The 17,564-nt window shown below is 33.5% G+C and overlaps 1 protein-coding gene across 2 annotated transcripts in view; it reads right to left on the reverse strand.

The window, feature by feature from the left end:
- LOC149064646 (uncharacterized) overlaps positions 1–17,564 on the reverse strand; it is an 88,618-nt gene that overhangs the window by 36,728 nt on the left and 34,326 nt on the right. For both annotated transcript variants that reach the window (XM_089254962.1, XM_089254961.1), the window contains exons 10-16: positions 15,216–15,310; positions 5,299–5,483; positions 5,026–5,093; positions 3,209–3,258; positions 2,448–2,554; positions 2,220–2,337; positions 1,629–1,732 (exon numbers count right to left, since the gene is read on the reverse strand). In XM_089254962.1, the coding sequence (XP_089111088.1) occupies positions 1,629–1,732; positions 2,220–2,337; positions 2,448–2,554; positions 3,209–3,258; positions 5,026–5,093; positions 5,299–5,483; positions 15,216–15,310 (727 nt within the window). The remainder of the gene's footprint in view (positions 1–1,628; positions 1,733–2,219; positions 2,338–2,447; positions 2,555–3,208; positions 3,259–5,025; positions 5,094–5,298; positions 5,484–15,215; positions 15,311–17,564) is intronic.

Raw genomic sequence — 17,564 nt, forward strand, 5'->3', positions numbered from 1 at the left:
TTATACAGATAAGAAACATTTATGTAAATTAATGCAATTGAATAAACCACTGTTCATTAATTAAATTAATTGTTAAACAGTTCAAATAAATTACAAGGTTTAAAAAAATATTAATTGAATTAAATTTTTTCTGATACTGGTATTTAAAAACAAAAAAGAAAAATATTAGAAATTTAAAACCAGTACCGTCGAATCCCATTTTAACGAATAAAATTATAGTGAAAATCTTGTAATGAAAACGTTTCTAATCCTTAAATAAGTTTACATAGGAACAATGTATTACAAATTTTGATATTACGACATGGAAAATCTGTTAAGACTAATTCAAAAATGAGTTTCTGAAAAACTCAACAAAAGAGTACATAACATTCCAAAAATGATCCCATAAAATTGGTAACAAAGATTTAACTTGCTGAACTGTTGGAGAAGAAGGGTTTTTCTTCTATGACTTGTGAAGAAAAATTTTAACCAATAAGGTGTGTGAAAAAGAAAATCTGTAGTAAGCCAGTGCTATGCGTTAGGAATGTTTTATATTTCTTTTGTTTCAAATTGAGGAAGGACACAGTTTGATTAAACAAACTTAAGATCATTTCTGCAGCTGATACTGGAGTAAATAAAAAAACATGGCATTAAAATATGGCACACTCTTTATCCATCTACTCTTTGAATATTTTTTTAGAAATCTGGCTAAGCTAGAATTTCAAATTCAAACAGCAGTCATAAAACCCCATAGAAAAATACAAGACTTTCAGATTTTCAAGATGCAGATGCAGCTGTTTTTGCACAAGATATTCGTTCAAGAAGTTTTCCTAAAACATATATATGATTTCAGGATATTCATTCCCAAAATGTGCCAGTTCACTCATACGAGAAAAGACTGAAATTTGTATGTGCTTTTGGATGCGAATTCAAGCATTGCATGCATTTCAGTATATGTATACCTCAGAAGAATTTGTTGTTTTCTTGGCTTCCACAACTTGTACAAAAAAAATTTAAGGATTATTTGCCTCAAATATATTAAGAAAGTGAAACTTACATTAAAAAAATTCAATGCCTAATCTATTTGAGTTGCTTTGAGTTATTTTTTAAATTTAACTTCATTACTTTAATTATCTAGAATGTAAATAAGTAATGTTTTTTCTTAGAATTTAATTCCACAATAACCAAATTTTTTAACGAATGTTAAAATTTGTCAAGTTGAAAATTCTTTTATAATGATATTTTATTATAAAAACGTGATTTCTTCAGTGCCTTGGAGTTTGCTATAATGGGATTCGACTGTATATGAAATTACAACCAATTTCAAATAATGAACTCAAGTTTAAAAAATATCTGGCTTACACTATTGGTGTTTCATAAAACTTATTTTTTAAATTTTGGGTCGTACTTTGAACAAATTAAATAATTTTTCTTAGAAACATATGAGAAATCACGTTTGGGCTAACAAATGCGATTCCGGAGCAAATTATCTTCATTAGCTGAAATATGACTGTACAGTATTTTGATGTTTGTATAATACAGTACATGAATAAAGTATTTTCAACTTGTATTTTTAATTTACTCTCATTGCTTCATCATTATGCAACATCATTTAATTTAAACAAAGGAATTGAAAAATAATAACTTGCCTTTCTTTGGCAATCTCTCTCATGCAGAAATCCAATGATTTCTCAACATCCAATTTTTCTTTAGTCAATTCTTCAATTTTGTCTTGAATATTCTTGTTTTCAGCCTGCGTATGAATTAAAAAATTTTCATTATAAAAAAAATAAATCATTTATCAATGATTAATTTGCCAATTGAGAGCTTTTTTACTGCCTTCATTAAAATATTTGTTGGCTCATTTAGATGAATTAAATCGTAGTTGGGAGGCTAGTGATTTCAGAGGAACTAAAAACCAAAGTGATTGGCTCAATTATCAAGTGCACCTTTTTTTTTTGCACAGGTGAAAATCAGTGAGGGTAAAGTCTAGGGGCAATATGGTATATGTTTAAACTTGTGGAGTTCCAGTATTTGTACTGCGGTGGGGAGCAACGTTGTTAAGGACATTCTTTTTACTTATTTCTGTATTGAAACGAATGACAACTTTTGTTGTTTTGTTTAAGAGGGCATAGGAAATCTATTGGCAAGATATGATAAATGCCTTAATGAAAATGGCAGTAACACAGAAATGTGGGGGGGGGATGTCAATTATGACAAATAAAGGAATGAAATTTTACCACACAATTCAACATCAAGGATCGTAATTTGTTTTTCAACTCATCTACTTCAGCATATAAAGCTTGTTTTGTGTTTATTTCATCTTCCAACAATCGTTGTGCAGTTTCATTTTTTTCTCTGCAAAGGAAAAAGCAATCGCATTAAAATCTGAAAATTTACCAGATTTCATATACAATATTTTTGCTTTCCCAAAATGTGAAAGTAAAATTCTGAAAACCAATTCTCACATGATAGCTTTTAACTTCTGCTCAGACACTGCCAAATCAGCTAAAAGTTTATTCTTTTCATCAATATGCATTTGAATATTTCCTTTTGCTTCTTTTATTTGGATTTCCTAAATGAAAATAAAATTTGATGTTTGATGGAAAACTGAGAGAAAAAAAAGGAAAGATATCAAAGTGATATTCTATTTACAATGAAAATACTACACTACTACACAACAATTCTCTCTATAACAATAATCACCCATATAACAAAATTATTCTCTGGTCTCAATGAACTTTTTATAGTGTTAATATATTCTATGTGTAATAACTTCTTCATAACAATTTCTCCTGTCCCTTTGAGTATCGTTATATTATGTGTTTCACTGCATATAGGAATTCCCAAATGTTTTACATTTATGATACAGAAATCAAATCAAAAATGTAGGGTAACTTCATTAGAATTCTATTATTTTTTCCTTTTTTAAAAACATTAAATTCAGACAGAATTTTGCATCAGAGTGCACAAAATCATGTTTAATTTCAAATAAATTATTCACTGCATTCAGATTTGAATTAATGACAGAATTTCAAAGCTGGTCCAAACAAAAATCTTCAAAATCCTAACCAAAATATATTCCATCCTACCTAAAATAAAATTTTAAGCACAAAATATCTTGTTACACACTGAAACACCATATATCACAAGTTAAGAATTACTGCTCTATGAAAAATAAGATAAAATTTATGATTATGTTTAAATTTGATAGCTAGCAAAAACATACTAAGGCTGCCTGTTCATCTTTTCCTTCACTGAACATGCCTTCAAGTTCCCCTGTCAGGATGACAAAAAATATGTATGTACATACATACACCTGTGTGTTCATATATTAAATCTTAAATCACTTGCAACTTGCTTGCTTTCTTTCAAAGAAAAAAAAGAAACAAGCAAAGAAAGAGCAACTCTCATCAATCGCTATGGGCAATTTACTACTGAGTTCAGCCAGAAGTGTCTGTGTGTGCAGCCAACAATCCAGGTGTGTACATAGTGTTGTGGATGATGCTGGTGCCACCTGTATTTCAAATTGTGAGTGAAGTGTAATGATTGAATATTTGTACTGTTACTCTCAGTACAAGTTTTTTTTAATGGGGAGATCAGCTCACATTCACGTCTCAAAGTTGGGAATCCCAGGAAAGAAACTGTAGCCGACCAACACTGTGGCACTGAAGCAACTTGTGTGTTCAAAGTTCTACTTTGTGCACACCCCCCCCCCCGCAAAAAATTTTTTGGCAATAAATAATATATGCTGATATTAGTTTCACATGACCCCCTTTACTGCTCACATGCAACTTCAAGGTAAAACAAACAAGACAAGCACTTTCATATCTTTGAAAAGAAACAGTAGCTGCCAAATCAACCAGCTTCAGATTTTATCAGGAAATTTTCCACAGGCAAGGCAAAAACTAGGAGTTCGGGTAATATTTGTTGGAAAGGGGTATAGGTAATTTGCCAGAATCCGAAGGAAAGAACTATTGCTTAACAGTCATAGATGTATCAACTCGCTGGCCTGAGGCATATCCAATAGCGGACATGACACCACAAACAGTAGCTATAACACTTTTCACAGAATGGGAGTCCAGATTCAAAGTTCTTGAGTGCATCACAACCGGCAGTACAAATCATGACTGTTTGATGAACTGTTTGGGATCGAAAGAAAATAAACTTTGCTGTATAACCCAAAATCAAATGGTTTGATAGAAAATTTACACCGTCCTCTAAAAAGTGTAATAAAATATATTATTGAAGAAGTCTCTTATTACAGAATCACTGCCAACAATCCTTTGAGGCTTCAACTCATTCCTAAAGAAAGATATCCAGGCAAGTCCAGCCACACTGATGTATGAATCAACCATTCGACTTCCAGAATTCATTGAGACTTCAACGCAACTAACAGGTCCAAAAATCTACATGGAGAGGTTAAGGTGAATGTTCCAGGATTCCCGACTAAAGCGGACATCATCTCACAATTCCACAGACATCTTCATCCACAAGGACCTCGCAAGATGCTCTCACATGTTCTTGGATTCGAAAGATGCAGTCCAGTTGCAAAGTAAAGTTTGTGGATAAGTTTGTGCCTTTATATGTTCAAGAACACTGCAGTGCTGCTTACACAAATACCATCTGAGAGCAGTGAATCATACATGGATCATTCGTGTGTATTTGTGCGAGCGCATGAGAAAAAATAAACAGTTGATTGCGAGATGGGGAGTTGTGTAAATGTTCATTGAGCCTGCATGTCGTTATTCAACCTAAATATGTAAATAAACTGTATTATTTTAATTAAGAAATTATATCTTAAATTATCAAAGTCAATTCGACTCCCTCAACAACAATCCTTTGCAAACTTAAGAAAAAATTACAGCAATACATTAAATATTAAAAATTTAAAACTAAGATTAAATAAATGAATTTGTTGTATAAACATCAATTTCAATGTAAACATAAGGCACCTTTTAAAGATCTTGTTTTGCATTAACCTTTGATGCAATGTTATTTTAAAGTAAAATTACGAGTAAGTGAAAACAATAGATATGAGTATACTGTTTTGATTTTCCAGTTCAGCAAAGCATATCTTCAGATTCTTTAATTCAGCAACTGTTTCTTTGGCCCTTAGTAGTATAAATTATATAATTTACACAGGTTAAAGTATGAAATAATATAATATACATATGAAATAATATAAAACTAGAAGTAATGATAGGTAAGTGTGCAAATGAATTTGAACCACACGTAACTACAAATGAAGATACAGCAGCACAAGCAGGTGTAAATTATGAACCAATATAAAATATTAACTTCCAATATTTTATTCACCTTTTCTGCTCTTTATCATGATTTGCTTGAATTTCATATGCACTTTTCTCAAACTGAAGCTTTTGCTCTTCATGCTGTATCTTGAGGCATTTAATTTCTTCTTCTAAGTGAGCATTGACAATCTTGAAATTATCATTGAGATTCAGAGCATCATTATAATTTGCTTCCAATTTCTCAAACTGTATCTGCAATATACCAATATACAATTATTATAAGTATGAATATTAGGGCTGGGAATCGATAAAAATTTTTTAGTCAAATTTTAATTGATTAATCAAATTTTAATCAAATATATATTTATGTAACCATATACCGTATATACTCGTGTATAAGCCGAGTTTTTTTGCGGAAAAATTCGTTCCTCAAGTGGGGGGGGGGGGGGTCGGCTTATACTCGGGTCAGTTTTTGATGACAAAATATCGACCCCTCCAATCTGTAGTCATTTTTGTAGGTGGCATTATTGGTATGAGATATGTTCACACCCCACAGAACCAATAATGTCAAAGCCGAGGCAAAGAAAATATCATTGGCTTTAATACCAGGTGGGCTAACGTCGATTGTACAGCCTTTAGATGTGAGCATGAACAAGCCTCTCAAAGACTATTTGAGTAATTTGCGGATCGAATGGATGAGTTCCGATGATAAAAAAACTACAAAATAGTAGTGCCTTGAAGAAACCGGACATTGGCCTAGTGTGCCAATGGGTACATGCAGCGTGGAATTCTGTTTCCACCGAAATTATCATCTGATCCTTCAAAAAGTGTTGCATGAGCAATGCGATGGACGGAACTGAAGATGATATCCTCTTTGAAAGTGACAATGGAGATGACAGCCCAGATGAGGGTTAAAACGAAGATGGAGTACGATGAGCTTGGAGACTCAGAAGAAACGGATTAAAATGTTGGAATCATTTTCTATTGTAAATTTCCGTAAGATATTCATTTTGCATGAAAATATAAGAATTTTTTTTTCTCTAAAATGCACGGATTTTTTGGGGGTCGGCTTATACACGGGTTTTCAATTTATTGCGGTTTTGGTCATCCTGAAGTGGGGGCGTCGGCTTATACACGGGTTTTCAATTTATTGCGGTTTTGGTCGTCCTGAAGTGGGGGTGTCAGCTTATACACGAGTATATACGGTAATCTTAACTGATGTTGATTAAAAAAAAAATTTTATTCATTTCACATCCCTATTTTTCAGATATAAATAAATATAGGAATAGATTAATAAACTAACGCTGCTTTGCTTGAAGTAATTTAATACGCTGAACATGTTTTGTCAAAACCTAGAATTTCTTTGTTTGGATCTTGTCATTTTTTTAAAAATATGTTATTTTAAGTTATTCATTAATTTTGAAACTAATTTTTATCATGCTGTTGCTTGTTTTCCTAAAAAGTGATCCCAATTGGTACTTGCGATGAGAGAAACTGATGCTCCCAAAAATATGAAAAACTACTGTTCATATTGGAGACAATAAATTTTGATCTTGTCTTCTAAAAATCTCATCAAACTTAATTTGAAATCACCGGTTTTCGTTGAATCAACTTCTATTTCCTCTGCCTAAAAATTTAATCAAATATTGATTCAAATAATTTCATATAAATATGCTCGATTATCCAAAATATAGGTACATAATTTTAATCATCTAATTTTTTTTGTTAATTAACTGATTAATTCCAGCAGCCCTAATGAATGTAATAAAAATTTTAAGCATAGGCCTACTACAAGTTCAATACATGAAAACACACATAAATAGCAGAGTTGCATACTTTAACTTGTTTCAGAAATGAGACTTGTGAGGTGGACTCATCCAAATGGTGAATACTTTAGAGCTGCAGATGTCAAACTTTTTTGATCACTGAGCACTTTTTGACGTATAATTTCTATGGTGGAGACCTGCAAGCCTTTTTTTTTTAACGTATAACTCAATTTTACCGATTAATTTCATTTTCTTGAGTGGCTGCGGAGCCCTTGGTAAATACACATGGAGGGCTCCATGGAGCACAGGTTGATAACTGCTGCTTTAGAGTGTGCAGACTTGCCTGTTTCCAACACCGACAAGGATCCCATTTCCTTCAGAGGCTTATTTATCAGATGGGAATATAAACCAGGGTGGCAAGTCATATGAAGTAAATTACATTTGCATTTTTTTGTAATGTAAATTTGAAAAAATTGGCGAAAAAGTCAGGGGTTAGCATATACTTTAAACTGGCGAGCTACTTCATGAATTTTTTTCTCACCAAAGATGGACTCTATATTAATACTAATATCATTAAATTTTCTCGGAAATTACTGTGCTTTTAATTTCATCTTTTAGGACATTGTAATCTGTTTTATGACTATATAACTTCAAAATATCTTTATAATTTACGCTTTCATGAATTTTTAAAGAAAACTCACACAAGGTAAAATTCTAATAAGATCAAAATTTCAATGAAAACATTGAATTTGGCATCACAATGGCTGTATTCAATGATCAAATTGTAGGTCATATGTTGTACCAGCCAATACTCTTAAATTTTTTTTAAACCTTTAAAAGCTTGCATGACTTCCCGATTCACATTTTTCACACTTGGTTTGACCCAGGCTCAAATATTCTTCTTAATGTGTGATGAAAATCAAGGTTCTGTTTGGGAAATTAATCTTTTAGAGGCACTTTCACAAATCATAGAATGCAAGCAAAAATACATTTTTGACAAATTCAAATATTTTGAAAATGTTTTCAGTTTTTATAAAAAAAATATGTTGTACAGAAAAGAAAATATGATCATAATAATCACAGGGGTGCAAGAGTCCCTCATCCATTTTGGAGCAGAAATTTTAAAAATGGAGCAGAACTAAAAACTAACTATATCTGCTATACGAGTATAAGGAGTAATTTTTCTGTGAAATGCCAAAAGTTTTGCCAAAAATGGTTGAACAAATAATTCTAAATAAAAATTTCCTTCACAAATTAAAGTCGATTTAAATTTTTTCTGAAGTATCTTATCTCTGTCACTACTAAAACATGCATTACTGAAATGACGAATTAAAAATTATTAGACTCTTTCCAAATTAAACACCATGCATACTGAAAACCTAAGCAGCAAGAATTTTTGCTGCTTGAACGCCAAAATCTTATTCAACCTGATATAGCAAAAAAAAAAGTGAATGCAGAATAGAATAAGGGTTTCCGTGAAAAAAAGTTAGTCATTTCTTTAAATTCTGTGAGAAGCTAAATTTAAAAGCAAACTGCGAAAAACAAGAAAAATATAAATACCTTATTTACTTAAGCAACTTCTCAACATAATAGCATGTTAGTAGATTAAAAATGTTTTTTTTCCCTGCTGTTTTCTAAGCCTGAAGCCTGTTACAATATTTGCTATATGAATCACAAGTCAATCACAGGTCGCTTTCAGAAGTTCAGCATCTGAATGACAATTTTTTTCAAATTTTTCATGCCCTTGAACATAAGATTTTATATCTTATTCCATTAAAGCATTGAATGGACAGATTTATCACTGTTCAAACCGACTTTTGTTAACACTGAACTCTCTTTTACTGTCTGCGTTACTATGTGCAACACTTAAAAAAGCCTTCACCAAAACTGGCAAAATTTTGAACTTAGAAGTGCTTTCAAGGTTACAAAGTTTGAATATGTCTGCCCAATATCTATCTATTCTCTGAACTGATTTCACTTCGTGTAATTCTTTGCATTGCAGTGCAACTCATTCACCACACATAATTGACAGTTCTGAATTGAAAGGGTGGAAAAAGCTTTGTCGACCAGCTCTGTCAAAAACCTCAAATACTGCTTTTCAACATATAAATTCCCATTGAAAATACGCACATTGATTGCATGTAATGCTTAAAGTGATTATGCTGCAATACATAATGTGTGATTTTAAAATAATCTTCCCTCCCCCTACATAGTTATTTTGGACAATTATATACATGTATATACACTTGTAAAATATAGAATTTGAGTAGAGCATAGCATAAAACTACGGAAGGATATGTAATGTATTCAAGATAGTTTTAACCTTCTAAAATTTCTTCAACTGTTTATTTATGTATGAATATATATATATATTTGCATATCAACATCTGCTCTACTTTTTTTTTTTTACAACAGATACATGTTTAAAAAGTTCTTTCATGATTGCTATATATAATGTTGATTTCTGTTATTATATTATCTAGACAATCCCAGATATTTAAAACAATATTATTATTGTACATAACATTAGAATATATATATCCAGCAATCAAAATACTAAATTATCCTAAAATAATTTTTCCCCTGAAAAATTAATTAGTACATTATTAGTCAAAATTTTTCATTGTTACCACAGTTTCTATTCTTGGGTTACATTTGGTGGTATATTTTTAAATGATGTGTTTTTTTCCCCTTCAAAAAGACCTTATAAAAGTAGCCTGAATATACATATTTTTTATATAAAGTATCTTAGTTACTTAAGTTATACTACAATATCAAAATTGCTAATTCTTACCACATTTTCTAACCTTGGGCTACGCATTCTGACGTTCTATTTTTAGAAAATTCATGAATGGGGATTGCATCACAGATCTAAATGTAGTGGTATATTATATATCTCACAGGGTTTTCTTTTTCTTTTTCCTTCACCACGAAGCAGCAACAGTAGTGACTGCATTATCATGCTAGGGGCAGCTGCCCTTAGAGGACAAAGACCAGTGTACTAGAGAAAAGTCCAACTTTGCTATTTATTGTTTGAATTATAAAGTAGTGAGGATTAATATGGAAACCAATTTCAGAAATTTCATTTGATATTTTTTTATGTTTAGTGAAACCAATTTCTAAGAAATCATAAATATTTAGTCTATTATTAGTTTAAAATATAATGAATCGTGGTGGAAGGCCACAGTATATAGCCTGGCAAAATTTTGATAAAGTAGAGAAAAATGGAAAGATATATGCAAAATGCATTAATTGTGGAGTTATGCGATGTAATCGTGTGGACAGGATGAAGAGCCATATAGCTCAGTGTATTGGAAGGGGCAATGATGTTGAACAAATACCTGATGTACAAACAGCAACTACATCAACATCTACAGAGTCCACTGCTTCACAGCCTATTATTTTGTTGGAATCAACAGAACCTGAAATTTTCACTCAAAAAAAGAAGCAAAAAATTGATGACTTCATTGTGAAATCAAATTCTGCTACAACTACAAAAATTGATTTATTAGAGGCAAAGTTTTTTTATGCCAATAATATCCCATTCAGTGTTGTTGAACATTCAAGTTTCTGCTTTGCGACCTGGTTATAATACCCCAAGTAGAAAAGCTTTGGCTCAGTCCTTGCTTGATGAAGTTACGAGAGGTTGAGAAAACTGCAAAAGACAATCTCAGTGGAAAAGCTGTAACTTTAATTGAAGATGGATGGAGCAATATTCATAACGATCCAGTCATAGCTACATGTATCTGATCTAAGAAATGTATGTGCAAGCAAAGCACCAGGACCAGATGATATCTATCCCAGGGTTCTCAGGGAAGGTGCTAATGAATTGTTGGGGCCAGTCGCACAGATATACAGGAGTAGTGTTGCTGAGGGTATCGTCCCGAGAGATTGGAAACTGGCTAACGTTGTTCCGATATTTAAGAAGGGTAGTAGTGTCTAATTATCGTCCAGTGAGTTTGACGAGCTCCCTCTCGAAAATTTTGGAAATTATCATCAAAAGGCAGTTTGTGAAGTGGATAGACGAGAATAATGTATTGTCGGATAATCAGCATGGGTTCAGGAAGGGGAAGTCATGTGTAACTAACCTCCTTTGCTTCTATGATTACGTGACTAAGGCTTTGGGTAAGAGCAAAAAATGTCGACGTTGTTTACCTTGATTTCCAGAAGGCATTCGATCGGGTCCAACATGGCAAACTCTTGAAGCGTTTACACGAGATTGGAATAGGGGGCAACTTGCTGAATTGGATAGAATCGTGGTTAAGAGATAGGTCGCAACGAGTTATGGTGAACGGGGAATTCTCTGGTTGGACAGACGTCACAAGTGGAGTTCCTCAGGGAAGTGTCCTTGGCCCCATACTTTTTTCACTTTTTATCGACAAACTCGATCAGGGTATCGATGGAATTACTAGCAAATTCGCAGATGATGTGAAGCTAATGGGGGTAATCGGAAATGAAAGCGACAGGGAGTTGCTCCAGACCAACTTAAACAAGATTGCAGCATGGGCAAATGAATGGAGCATGACGTTTAGCGTAGATAAGTGCATGGTCGCTCATTTTGGTTCGAACAACCCACGGTTCTCTTACGAGTTGAATGGTGTCACTATCCCGGATGCAACTAGAGTCACCGATTTGGGAATTCTCATTGACGAGCGACTTAAGTTTTCTGAACATTGTTCAGCGGTTGTCAAAAAAGCGAATAGAATGCTTGGTCTCATTTTCAAAAAGGTCTCTTCGCGTTCTCCTAAAGTCATTCTTCCGCTTTTTCGAGGCTTAGTTCGTCCTGGACTGGAGTATGCTGTAAGGTTTTGGAGACCATACCTACAGAGGGACATAGACTTGGTTGAAGGGGTGCAGAGAAGAGCTACGCATGTCCTTATTGGCACACAAGGCTTGAGTTATGAAGAAAGACTTCATTTTTTGAATATGTTTACATTGGATGAACGCAGGTGTCGAGGAGATATGATCGAAGTGTTCAAAATTTTCAATGGGATGGATAGGATGGACCATGAACTTTTAGTACACCGCCAATCGACTGCTTTTACAAGGGGACACCAGTATCGATTGGTGAGGGACAATGCAAGGTTATGGTGTCGCAGGGAATTTTTCTCCAATAGGGTTGTTAATAAATGGAATAGCTTACCCCCGGAGGTAGTAAATTGTAACACAATTGACACGTTTAAAAAGAAATACGATAAACATGTTGGGGTAAATCGAGAAGCTATCCATTCTTAGAATAAGACAACCATAAGTATTCTTTATGGGCATTGTATAATATTTTATCAGGTGTATATATTGTTTGTAATTTGTGTTAGTTGCATTTTTAATTGGGTTGCTGTATTTTTGAAACATATGACAACCATATTTTTATGGGCATCTTTTTATCAGCCACCTCGTTGGGCATTTTGCCTGTTGTGGCGTTGTATTTGTATTTGTATTTGTATACATTCTGAAGGTAAATCCTATTTTCTTGAAGCTGTTGAGTGTGGTGCTATTATGAAAAATGCAGAGTACCACAAGCAAATAATTGACAATTCCATACGTTTGGCCCACGATGAATATTCTTGTGAAGTAAAGGCAGTTGTAACTGATAATGCGAAAGTAATGGAGAAAGCCAGGCAACTTTTGCTTAATGAGATTGACCAAAATTTAATAGAATATGGGTGCTCTTCTCATTGGCTCAACTTACTCGGACAAGATCTAACACCTGAAGCTGTGCTCAAACAGGTGGTTAAAATACAAAAATACATTAGAAACCATCATTTGCCTTCGGGATGGCTTAATGAACATATGGGGTCAATAAAACCCCAATTACCTGGTGATACTCGATGGAAGAGTACACTACTTGTCTTGAAACATTTTTACACAATAGGCCATTTTTCCAGAAAATAGTAGATCACGAAAATGACATTGACAAAGGAATTGTTATTTTAATCAACAATTATAATTTATACAAACAGTGTAAAGATCTTTCATTCCAACTCAAGCCAATAAGTGTTGCATTGGATATTCGTCAAACAGATACAGCTACAATAGCTGACTCATGCCGTGTTTGGCTAAGCCTTCTCAAAGAAAGTGCTCTTCAGCCTCACATTGAAAAGATACAAAAAAGGATGAACCAGATTCTGAGACCATTTCATTATTTGGCATATAATTTGCACCCAAAATATAAAGGTGAAGGACTGACTGATGTGCAAAGTGATTTGGCTCGCACATGGGCAACAGAGAAAATTAACGGTTGTCTGCCATTGCTAATTTCATATGAAGCGGAAGAAACTCCTTTTCCACCTTCTTATTTCAGTGCAGAAGAAAGAATGACAAACCCTGTGATTTGGTGGAAAGGACTTTCTAAATGTAATGCTTTTTCAACTGAGCCTGCATCTGAACTCATAAAACTAGCAATGCTTTTGCTGTCCAGTCCCGCCAGCTCAGCCTCCATTGAACGAGTATTTTCTAACTTTGGATTTGTCCATTCAAAACTTAGAAATCGTTTAGGTGTAGAAAAATGCGCAAAATTAGTTACATGTTATCGGATGCTACGTGGTAAAAATGAACCATACTATTAATTATATATCTATTCTAGACATTTTGTACCTCAAATTCAAAATCGCAAATTATAATTAATATTTTGTTTCAATTTTAATAAATTGGTGTTTGAAAATGAAACATTGTAATATCAAAGTGCCTCATCATTAAGTTATATACCTATTCTATTCGAAACATCCCAAAGCATTCATTTAGGTTTTTGACAGTTTTGATGGTTTAAACCAGTTTTTGACACTTGTCACGTCAAAAACCCAACCCTGACTTTAAGGTAGTATAACTACTTTCCCAGGTCACGAGACAACGCGATTGTGGTAGATGGTGGGAAGTGAAAAAAATTGTTTCCCCCTCCGTATCTTTTTCCTCGTCTCTGAAAGAACGCGTCCCATGAACAAAATTTTCATGTTTCTTTTTCCTAACTCTGGGTATTTGATCCATTACAGTGCATTAGCGGTACCTCCGTGAACCACAAACAAAAATTGATGCAAATGCGCAGGGATTCGGCGCACCATGTAGCAAGAGAACCGTTTCGATGCAGCTCTTGTACCCCTGTAATTGTAAATCACGAAAGTTAAGCCAGAGTTTAAAAAAAATAGAGAGTTTAGAGATTATGGAGTTTCTACAGGAGCACAAAAGAAAAGTTTCCAGTTGCTGCAAAATATTTAAAAAATGACAATCAAATAAGCTACAGCAAAAACCCTAATACCTTGTAATGTTGATGCCACACACTGATGCAAATGCATACTATATTTGTTTAAAGACGATTTCAAATTATGAACTAGCTGTTACCCGCTGCTTTGCTCGCATGGATTTGGCAATCTAAAAATTACTCGCCAATGATTCCCCCATACACCATTTGAAACTATCATGATCTCCTTGGGATTGAATTTTCAGAAATCCTGTCTCAATGGGTGTTGACATTATAATATAATATTGACCAAATTCCATATTTATAGCTTCAACAGTTTAAGCTTGGTGCCATGATAGTTCCATATAACCTTTAAACTGCTTTAGATCCCCCACTTAGAGGTTGAAATTTGAACAGTCCCTGGTTAGCGAGTCTTCACATCATAAAATAAAACTGATTAAATTTCATATTTATAGATTCAGCGATGATTGCTCCATATAACCTTTGAATCCCCCCCCCCTCCTCTTCAGGGGTTCAATTTTGAAAAATCCCTTTTTTAGTGAGTCTCTACATTACAAAATAAAAATACTGACCAAATTTCATATTTCTCACTTCAGCAGTTTCGGCTCGGAGTGATCTCTCTATATAACCTTTGAACTTCTTATGGTCACCACTTAGGGGTCGAATTTTAAAAAACCTTATTAGCTAGTCTTTACATCAAGCAGATGGCAGCACTATAACAAGCATTACACAGAAACAAGCTTCACATTAGGTTCACAGCACGGACATGCACATTCCAACATGTACCAATTTGTTAGAAGTTCTGCAGAGTAATATGAATGAGATGCATGTGTGGTTTAGTAGTAGCCTTTGCGTCATGAAATGGAACTGACCAACCAAATTTCATAAATATGATTTCTTATGGCCCCTTGGGGGGAAGAATTTCAAAAAACACCTTATTAGCGGTCTCGGTGATGATTAATCAGTCAGGACATGTTATTTTATATGCATAGATTTTAACAGTTCAGAATGAAAATAAGGACTAACCTCTAAATTTTTCATTTTACTTTCCCAATCATTGATATCTTTTTGATGATTGCAATTTGAAGCCAATAATCTAGCATTTTCTTCCTTGAGTTCCTCTTTAGCAAGGAAAGAATAAAAAAATGCTGTAGCATAAATATGCGAGATCTCAAGTAAGTATTGAAAAAATAATGTGCCAACAAACATGAGCATAACATACTGTAAAAGTCTAATACCATGAACACACCTTATAATGTAAATCTTGCTATCATGAGTGATTTGTAATGCACTGTGCAAATGATCCAATGCTGAAGATGATATAAATAAAGTAGTGACTATTAAGATACTTTAATAAACAAGAATCTCATTTTCCTCCAAAGAATTCATTACTACAAATAAGCTTACAAAAAGTTTGCTTTTGTGGTATTAAAAAAGTTGGGGTATTAAGTATTACTATAACTGCTAGAAGACAATACGAGTTTAGCACAACCAAGACTGGTAAATAACCAATAATAAAAGAAGCATCAGTTTATATAAGTTTCTATGCAAGGATGTAGCCAAGAAAAAGGGGGAGAATCTACAATTAGTCCAAGTCTACCTGAAATGCGAGAGAAAAAGAGCAATATATATAATCATATGTTCTTAAGCTTAATTTGTCGTTTAGAAAAAAAGTAACTCGCAGAAAATTATATTCGGATGAAAATAACAACCGAAAAGTATATACCTCATTTACTTCTACACTATGAAAGAACACAGTCTTGACCTATCTTTTGTCAGAATAGGCAGCCATGTAGCAAGAATATGCAATCATATATTATTCAAATTATGAATGTATATAAGTCATTCCCAAAAAAAAAAATTGCACATTCCACATTTTTGAAATAAATGAAAATGAGGTTCATTAGGATGGGATTCCCCTGAATAGGAGGGGATCTGAGAGGTTTATGATAGGCTTAGGTTTTTTATTCCCAGACCAGGTAGACAGGAATGTGGGCTAGTTATAACTTAATAAATAGTAAATAATGTGGGATAACAATAACAGTATTGACAGGGAATTACATGACTCTGAATTGGATGGCTTCTTGATTGACACTAAATCACAGGGAAAATTAAAATGTGTACTATTAAACGCCAAAAGCTTGGGTAATAAGAACAATTTTTTAGAAACTGGAGGGACTAGACCTTGTAGCCATTACAGAATCTTGGGTAAACAATGGGGATAAATCTTTCTTGCACATCTCAGGATATGATACTTTTTTTGAAAAAATAGATCTGATAAAGAAATGAGGCTAGAGGCTTGATTTAAGTGAAATCATGTTTGAAGGCAAGAGACAGGGCTTTCACTCAAAAATTTAGAAAAAGTAGGATGGGGTTCCCCCCCCCCCCCTAGACAATATAATCATAGCATAATAAAAAACTGATTCCGAAATAAAGGGTTGGGCCAGAGCCTAGCATGCCTTCTGGGGGGCCCACAGGCAGACTTTTTCTTTGGGCTCCCTGAAAGGGTTATTAAAATAAGAGTACAATATACAATATTGTGTGGGGGGCTCCTATTAGGCTTGAAGCCCTGGGGATATGCCCCAGCCTAGTTACGGACCTGGGCAGGGCTTAAGTAGAAGTGGATTTAATATTCAAAATTTAGTTAAAGCCTGTTTAGCATTTCATCTATGATGAAAATGGTGGCCTTCATTAGAAAATATTCTTGTTTCTTGGAAAAATGTTGATAACTTCCATTTACTCCAGTTCCTTCCATTTTTCCTTCCAGTTCTGGAAAGGAATAGGCAAGGGAGACTGAATTATTGTTCGCAATTCACCGACAATGTGTTTTAGCATTTCATTCAATGTAGAGATGACGACCAGCAGCAAAAACACTTTTCGGATTTAAATACAAAAATGGAAGTCAGAGACTAGAGAAAAGCAAAATTTAAGTGTTAGAGATGTAGATCCTTCTTTAACAAACATTATTGGATGTTGATCTCATTGTCACTATTTCTAAAAAGGTGCATAATTTTTTGATTTTTTATTCTAAAATTTAAATATTAAAAAATCTTCATTTTTGACAAAAGTGTTTATTCTATATTGCTATTCCGAAGAATGTTTTATATTGAAGTTTAACTATTTGTGCATTAAATGTGAAATTTCAAATGTATACAATTTGAAACAGCAAACAAAAATTCAAAATAATTACATGCACATCTTGTTTAACACTCGTTGGTTTATAATAGTTAGGGTGATATTCTCAAAATCAATTGCTGCATATCGTTGCATTCAAGCAGAAGTCAATTTTGAGATTTTGTCAATTTGAACTTTTGAGTCATAATGAAAAATAGTAAAAATTAATTTAAAGATTTCTAATTCTTACAGTAGATTCAC

This window comes from Pholcus phalangioides, unplaced genomic scaffold, assembly GCF_987345545.1.
Source record: "Pholcus phalangioides strain wild (caught in Gottingen) unplaced genomic scaffold, Ppha-v1.0 ptg000042l_1, whole genome shotgun sequence".
In the NCBI taxonomy this organism is placed as follows: domain Eukaryota; kingdom Metazoa; phylum Arthropoda; class Arachnida; order Araneae; family Pholcidae; genus Pholcus; species Pholcus phalangioides.